Here is an 8611-nt window from a genome sequence, read left to right as displayed (position 1 = left end):
TTATATATATATATATATATATATATATATATATATATATATATAGATAGATAGATAGATAGATAGATAGATAGATAGATTAGAAATATTAGATAGATTGATCGATAGATATATAGGTAGATAGATTATAAATATTAGATAGATTATAAATATTAGATAGATGGATAGATAGATGGATAGCTAGATAAAAAAATATCAGATAGATAGATAGATTAGAAATATTAGATAGATAGATAGATAGATAGATTATAAATGATAGATAGATAGATAGATAGATAGATAGATAGATAGATAGATTAGAAATATTAGATAGATAGATTAGAAATATTAGATAGATAAAATTAGATAGAGATTGATAGATAGATTATAAATATTAGATAGATTGATCGATAGATAGATTGATAGATAGATTATAAATATTAGATAGATTGATCGATCGATGGATAGATGGATAGATAGATAGATAGATGGATAGCTAGATAAAAAAATATCAGATAGATCGATAGATAGATATATAGATAGATAGATTATAAATATTAGATAGATAGATAGATAGATTATAAATGATAGACAGATAGATAGATAGATAGATAGATAGATAGATTAGAAATATTAGATAGATAGATAGATAGATAGATTATAAATGATAGATAGATAGATAGATAGATAGATAGATAGATAGATAGATAGATAGATTAGAAGTATTAGTTAGTTAGATAGATAGATAGATTAGAAATATTAGATAGATATTCAGTAGATATAGATAGATAGATAATCAGTAGATTATCTATCTTTCTAAATCAGTCTATAATCAATAGATAGACTTATCTATCTATCTATCTATCAATAGCTTATGAGTATGTGCACTTGTCAGACTGACGTTGCGTCTTCCTGCTTTTCAGAATCTTGCACCATATTTTTAAGGTGCCATGTCAAGTTAAAAGTAGTTCAGCTTTGAAAAACGTCCCTTGGGAGCCCTGATTTGTGTTCCATTCTGCTGTGCTCCATCTAGCTGTCTTTGAACACAAGAACACGTCCTGCTCTCAGCTTCTGCTCTCAGTAAATGTGCTTTACATGGTGCCTGTAGCTCAGGTGGGACTGTGCTGACTGCAGACTCAAAAAACACAAAGCAACAACAAAATACCTTCTCTTTCATTTCATATATATAATTTACTTAAAATATAAATTATTAAAATAAATCAATTGTTTTATTAAAATCTTTAATAATTATAATACTTTAAAATATAACAATTAAACATAACGATAAATACCAGCACAGCACTTTACAGTATGTATGTGGGTCATATGTATTTATGAAAAAACTGGAATAAACCACTTTAGTTTGCATTAGTGAAGCCATATAATCAGCTGTAAACAAACTGTTGTGCGTTGAGTACCTATCCTGAAAGACTTGAAGTGAAACACTTCATCTTTCACCACTGGGGAACCTTTAATGATGCTAAATTGCTTTTGTTATTGCAGTGCTGATGTGGATGCTATGAATCGAAGAATTGATTGGTTTGTTTGTGTGCCTGACCCGTCTGAGAGAGAGAACGAGAGCGACACGAATGTTAAGTCTCATTAGTCTTGAGCCCAAACTCATCCTTACACAGCAGATTTCCACTCGACCCGACCCAGTAACCCACTCTGGTTCTGCTGCTGGTTCACCACACCAGACTGATTTACGACACATCTTGCCCACACTCACCTTTCTTGTCCCCAAAGAAGAGGGTCTGTTGTGCTGGATTTGACCACTGGAGGGAGGTGTTATCATTATAATCCACTCGGCAGGTCATGTTAGCCGTGCTACCCTCGACCACCGTCACATTCTGGGCGATGGGGAACTGAGCCTGGCTACCTGCAGAGGGACAGACAAGGAGAGAGAGAGACAGGTTTATAAACAAAGCACTGTTACACAAGAAAGAGGACAGAGGAGGACAGAAAGCACTCAGGTACTAGTGGGAAAACTGGTCTCATTATAGTGACTCAGAATCACGCCGTAGGGTCGTCATGGGGGTAGTATATTATTATAAAATAGCCATTTTCATAGCTAGATGATGATTGGTTAATAAAGAAATTTCCAACCAGGCAGTGTTGAGAATGCTACTTTACTGTAGTTTGCTAAGGTAAGTGCTAATTTGCTACATTAATTAAAGGGGTGGTTGACTGTTTTTTTTTTTTCTAGGCTTGATTGTGTTTATGGGGTGCAGTCTAAAGTGTTAATGCTTTGTTAAAAAACAAACGCATTATTTTTCACATAATTTACCTTTATTCTACACCGGTCTGTCTCTTCTCCTATAAACGTGCTGATCATTTCCTGCTTTTATGAAGTCCCTCCCTCAGAAATACGCGATGGGCTTAGATTGGTTAGCTAGTCCAGTGTGCTGTGATTGGCTAAACCGCCTCTAGTGCACGTCTAAACTTTTTGGTTTGTTGTTGTCTCATACTTTCAGATACGCTGTTATTTGTAAATGCTACTGCTTCTGTTAGCTTTTAATTTACGGTTTTATCTTGATTAAAGCTTTTATACAGTACAGCAACTGCACGCGCGTCCATGTTTAATGCTTCTCATATCTATGTGAAAATAAGTGTATAATTGGAACAGTTCATTGTTGGAGCTGAGCTGATGATCTAAATGAGAGAGAGAGAGAGAGATATGAATAGATTTTTTCGTGCACCCCTAGTTTTGATGGCATGGCAACAACTCTTCCTCTTCTCTAAAGCAGTGCAGTATGGCCTCGCCCCCTTCGTTGCATGTTTCCGGGGGCGGGGTTCATTGGTTTGTGACGTCACGAACCCAGGAAGTAACTTGTTGTAGTCCCTACGAGCCGTTTTTGTAGGCATTAAACTGCCTTAATTTTAAAGACGATATCTCAGTTTGCATTGAACTTTTAGCATCATAACTTTGCAGATATTGTTTGTTCAAACAGCAACATTACACACTAACGTTAAAAAAGTGAAATCACAATCAACCACCCCTTTAATGAAGTATGAGTGCCCCCTGCTGGCGTTATGTTTTATCATTCACCTTTAATTTTGAGACCACACCCTTCCCCTGTCAGAGAAATTCTTCTCCTGTGGGAGATCTGTTGATGTGCACGTGTCTGTGTGGAAGCCCACAGATTCTGAAGTGCGGAGGGAATATGACTTGTATTTATTAGTTTTCTGTTTCAGGTGTGATTCTGTATGTCCATCAGTTTACACTGTAATGATGCTTGCAAACTCCCGTTTGTGCCGTGAATCGTCTGTTTTAAACTAAAACATGGAAAACAAACGTTTTCTCATGCTGAGAGATAATGTGTTTGAAAAAATATCATATATGGTGTATATAGGCCTGTTCACACCAAGAATGATAACTATAAAGATAACTATATTTGCGTCCAAACCAGCAGAAGATATTGTCTGTTTATTCTAAGTACATGCTTGTCTACCTCTTTATATTTTCAAGCTTGTTACAGCAGGATTGATTCTGATTGGCTGTCAATCGTGAAATTGAAAAAAAAACATTCCAATGATATAGTTTCTCTGTGCCTTTATCGTTATAGCTGTGGTGTGGACTCTGCTATTCTATAATACTGAGAACGATTTTTAGAACTATATCTTTATAGTTATCTTTATAGTTATCGTTCTTGGTGTGAACAGGCCTTAATAAATGACACAACAGATGAGAACAGTTCCTCTGTTTTTATTTCAGCTCCATAAGACGAGGCATGTTACATCCGAATATTCTCTTGCCTTTTACTGTTGCTGTCAGGAATTGATCAATGAGGAGATTTGAATGAATCTCAATTACAGTGACAGTATCAAACATGAGCAGGTACATTTTCAAAAATACCACAGCAACAACAAGAACACCCTAAATAAAATAAACTAGTTAGGAAATATAGGAATTTGAATTTAAGAATTTTATTTAAATGAGCTGTTCAAATCATCACACTCTTATGGCAAATCTTGTTTAATTGGTAGTTAATTCCTATGAATTCATACCATTTTCGTACAATCTGCTTATGCGCAGTGACAATTAGATATAGGGGTGGACCTTCAGGCTTCTTCTCTTTTTTCTAAAGATCATACGTTTTTGTATGGAACAAATTGCATATATTTATACACATTTGCCACCATTTTGCCAAAGGATAAGGTATAGTTACATTTTTCTCATGAGAACAGGTTTGTCAAATGAACCAATTGACTAGCATGAATTAGATTTTCCAATAGAACACATGAGAGAGAGGACAGCTCGAATGAACTGAATCATTAGAATGAATCAGTCTTTCCATTGTAACATGTAAGAGAAAACAGAGTCGTTTAGATGAGCATATTTGATTATTGCCTAAATTGAGGTATTAAAAATAGCGATGTAGCATTTTGTCATGCTTCACTGCTATTCGTTAGTAAAAGCATAGTGTTTGTGGAAAAGCTATGCTACTGTCCACCATCCTACTGAAAAATACAGTTACGTTAGTTACTAAACGTCATAGTAACAGCTTTAATAAATTGTTATTGAATGGAAAAGAGCTGAACATTTAGTGCTTAGTGTATAACATATGGGTTTGGAACAACATGAGTAAATAATGACAGATTTTACACGATAAAGCATAATAAATGATAACTCTGCTGCTTTTTGTGTCTACAGTGGTCTAACAATGTTCTTTTGCCATAACTATACATCCTTTCGTACTTTATTGCATAGTTAGGATTCAGGAACAGCTAAATTGGTCCAGCTATCGTTATTGGTCCTACTGAATATTACATATAATAAGAACGTGTTAAACCTGTTAAACTCAAAATGATGGATTATTGCACACATTTAGCACAGCGCTTGGGTATAGAAAGCGAAACAATGGTGTAATTCTTTGCCTCTCTCTCTTTCTGTTCATTCTGACTTGGGATCAGCAGTAATTGGTAGCATGGCCTAATTAGAGCTAGTCATGTTCGGCAAGGGAGACTCTGCCACTGCAGCTGGGTGGCAAATTGACACATAATCCAGACTATGGTGGGCCTTCGATCCGAGTTAGCGACTGTCTTGTGTCTCATCTGGGAAAGGGGGATGGAAAGTATGTGTGTGTGTAAGTGTGTGTAAGGGGCATAGGGGACATCCAAGCCAGGCTTAATCACCCAGCCTCAGTGGATTCTGCTCGGACTTATTCCGCATTTGTTTTTCTTGTCTTGCTGAAAAGTAGCCTAACTGCTTTCCGGCTGCATTTCAACTCGGTCTTCCATTGTTTTAAAGATATTTAACTTGATAGAAAAAAAATCTCTCTTTCTTAACAATGTTGCAGGTGCTGTTGTACTGCAGTATTAAAAGTGAAGTGTGTACATTTATTGTATAAAAATACAGTAAAATCAATAATATTGTGAAATATTATTACAATTTAAAAGAACTATTTTCTGTTTGAATATATTTTAAAATTTAATTTATTCTGCTGATGGCAAAGCTGAATTTTCAGCATCATTACTCCAGTCTTCAGTGTGACATGATCCTTCAGAAATCATTCTAATATGCTGATTTGCTGCTCAACAAACTTATCATTATCAGTGTTGAAAACAGTTGTGATGTTTAATATTATTGCGGAAACTGTTATGTTTTTTGCCAGGATTATTTGATGAATAGAACGTTCTTATTTGAAATATAATTTTTTTGGTAGCATTATTAATGTCCTTACTGTCACTTTTGATCAATTTAATGCATCAATACAAGTAATTTATTTTCTTACAAATTAGCATGTTAAATGTCCATTATGCATAATTTAACATTCTGTCTAAAATATTAATAATATATTTATACAATACAGTAAATATATTAAAAATAGACTTACAATATTATGTAATTAAAAATACATAATATTAAATAAATCTTATTATTTTTAGATAGAATACCTCATTCTTATTATAATAAATTATAATAAAAAACCAGTTGTGCTACTTAATATTTTTAACTGTGTAATGCTATGGTTTTTCAAGAGTATTTGATGAATAGAACATGCATCCTTGTTCAAAGCATTATTAAAAAAAAAAAAAACTTTTTTTTTTTACAAATTAGCATGTTGCGCAATGGTGTGTAGCTGAATGTTATGTATAATATATATATATATAAATATATATATATATATATATATATATATATATATATATATATTAATTTGTTTAATATATTTACTATATATAATATAGTAAATATATTTAATTAATATTATATGAATAATGTATAATATAAAATAATGGCAACTATTAAATATAAATGTTTTTAGACAGAAGATCCTGTTCTATTTACAGCTAAATGGCAGGAACTGTAAAGTGGCTCGTAAATCAGCGTGTTAGCATGCATGAAATTATTCACAAGCTAATACTCCATCTCGTGGCAGTAGGGGATCACCGTGTGGGCTTCCCAAAAGCGCCAGGCACTGCTGCGTTTTCCTGAAGGTGACATTGGGATCTGTCTCATTCAAGGCCCACATGCTATGGAAGTGTTGTACCGACCGCGGCGTCGACTGCCTCCTTCATTATTCCAGAACAACATGAACACATGAGGTGTGAGGTGTGCTAGAAACTGACATGGAGTGTGAATGTTAAATAGTGATGCTGGCTGACAAATCAAGTGATTAGACTAAAATGAAGAAGAAACAAGTCAAGAGGAAGGTCAGAACAAATAATAACAAATAAATAAGTAATTGTTTTTCCATCCAATGGCAGCAGGGGGAGTGTTAAGAAAAAAAACAGTAAATTTTTGCAATTCCACAGGTGCCGTTTTTATGGTTGTTCAACAAATTTTCGCTGTGATGGGAAATTCAGTAATTTCAATGTGAATCCCAACCCGATCTCACAAGCAAATCGTACACATTTTAAAAGGTAGCTAATTACCGTATTGGCCCGAATATAAGACGACCCTGATTATAAGACGACCCCCCTTTTTCCAGATGTACCTTTCGGAAAAAGGCTTTTTAAAAACCAAATCTTGTTTTTTCTCAGTAAAAACACATTTTGTCTTCAATTGTTTTCATATTGCATATTTTTCCTATTTTCATTTTTGTTTTGAAAGTATGGTAAAAACTGGTTAAATGTACCAACAATCACATTTAAATAATATACACTTTTTGATATACCATTAAAAAACAACAAAAAAAACAGGTAGCCCATCTGAATTAGGACATTTAGGCTATCCATCTAATACTAGCCTACCAAAATCTTATTAATTGTAGAAGTTAAATCTTACTGTAGTCTTCAAATCTGGGAACTGTCTTACGTTTTAAAATCACAAAGGGAGTTTGGTCCCATCAGGCTAACGTGACAGTCTCGACTATTTTTACATGTCACGACTTCTTTTTCTTTTGTTTTTATTCACGATCTTTACAACACGCATTACATTAGTATTTCATGGCACACTCGTTTTATGCATATTTGGCGCCACCTATTGTTGGGGGTGTATTATTGACATGTCAAAGTCTAGACCCTGAATATAACACGACCGCGTTTTTTAAGATGTATTTCCAAGAAAAAATATTGTCTTATATTCGGGACAATAAGGTAGTACAAATTCGTATAATTTGTGAGAAATTGTATGTATTTTCTGAGGTGGCTAATTCGTAGGAATTTGTATGAAGGACCACGCCTGACCCCGCCCCTAAACCTACCCCTCACATAAATCGTCCAAGTGAGGTCATACAAATTCAGACGAATTAGCCACCTCGTAAAATGCATACAAATTAGAGCCCTGCACGGGCCTCACATATAGGCCCTAGCCCAAGATGCTCAGACCCTAGCCCGGCCCTTGTCCAACAGCTCATCAGAATTCTTGGCCCGAGCCCATCTTTTTTTTCCGTTCTCCCAAAACAGCTTACTACTGTTTCAGCTTTTAAAACAGTTAAGTTTGGTATGTAATGGTAAAGTGATTATATCTAGTTTAGTTCCCTTTCAGTCGGTCATTCCCAACGTCACGTCGGATGACTGTGGAGGGATGTGCTCTTCAGGAGATGGTAAGCACACCACTCCCTCCCCCGGAGGAGGGCTGGGCGGAGAATCTTTCATCTTTTTCCACCACTCACCTCTCGGTCGGTGTACCCAAATTCTCGACAAAGAGCAATTCCTCTATTTCTGGGTCCCCAGAGGGGACGGGGGTTGTGGATGATCTAGTGTGTATCACACTAACCCTCCTCTCTCGCCAGTGAGCAGCAGTGGGCGGATCGGGAGGACGAACCAACGGACTACCCACACACCCTTTGCTTGAATGCAGGTCAGTGTTACACACACCAGACCCCGCCTCGGACCGGCTACGAGACGCCCGGGCCGGGCCCCTGCGTTTTTCTGCGCTGCCCCACTGCGGGTACGCCTGTAGTTCCGTTGATGCCACTAGCGCGGTGTCTGGGAGTCTGGCTTGAGCTACCCAGCCCGTCTCGATGGCTCCTTCGAACCGTCAGGCTCGGCTATGCGATTAAGTCGCCCGGCCCCCCCCCCCCAAGTTCAGTGGCATCCGCTTCACAACAGTGAAGGCGGCCGATGGTCCTGTCTTGCAGGCGGGGGTCGCAGTCCTACTGGCGAAGGATGCGATAGAGCCGGTCCCTCCAGCCGATATGAAGACGGGGTTTTACAGCTCCTACTTCATTGTACCCAAGAAAGG

At 36.5% G+C, this 8611-nt stretch overlaps 1 protein-coding gene across 5 annotated transcripts in view; it reads right to left on the bottom strand.

The window, feature by feature from the left end:
• The window catches only part of LOC107555276 (cell adhesion molecule 2-like), a 259590-nt gene that overhangs the window by 57028 nt on the left and 193951 nt on the right, over positions 1 to 8611 (bottom strand). For all 5 annotated transcript variants that reach the window (XM_016238026.1, XM_016238027.1, XM_016238028.1 and 2 more), the window contains exon 3: positions 1709 to 1858. In XM_016238026.1, the coding sequence (XP_016093512.1) occupies positions 1709 to 1858 (150 nt within the window). The remainder of the gene's footprint in view (positions 1 to 1708; positions 1859 to 8611) is intronic.

This window comes from Sinocyclocheilus grahami, unplaced genomic scaffold (genome assembly GCF_001515645.1).
Source record: "Sinocyclocheilus grahami isolate Dianchi unplaced genomic scaffold, SAMN03320097.WGS_v1.1 scaffold529.1, whole genome shotgun sequence".
NCBI classification, from domain to species: Eukaryota; Metazoa; Chordata; class Actinopteri; order Cypriniformes; family Cyprinidae; genus Sinocyclocheilus; species Sinocyclocheilus grahami.
This window is presented reverse-complemented; position numbering and strand designations above follow the sequence as displayed.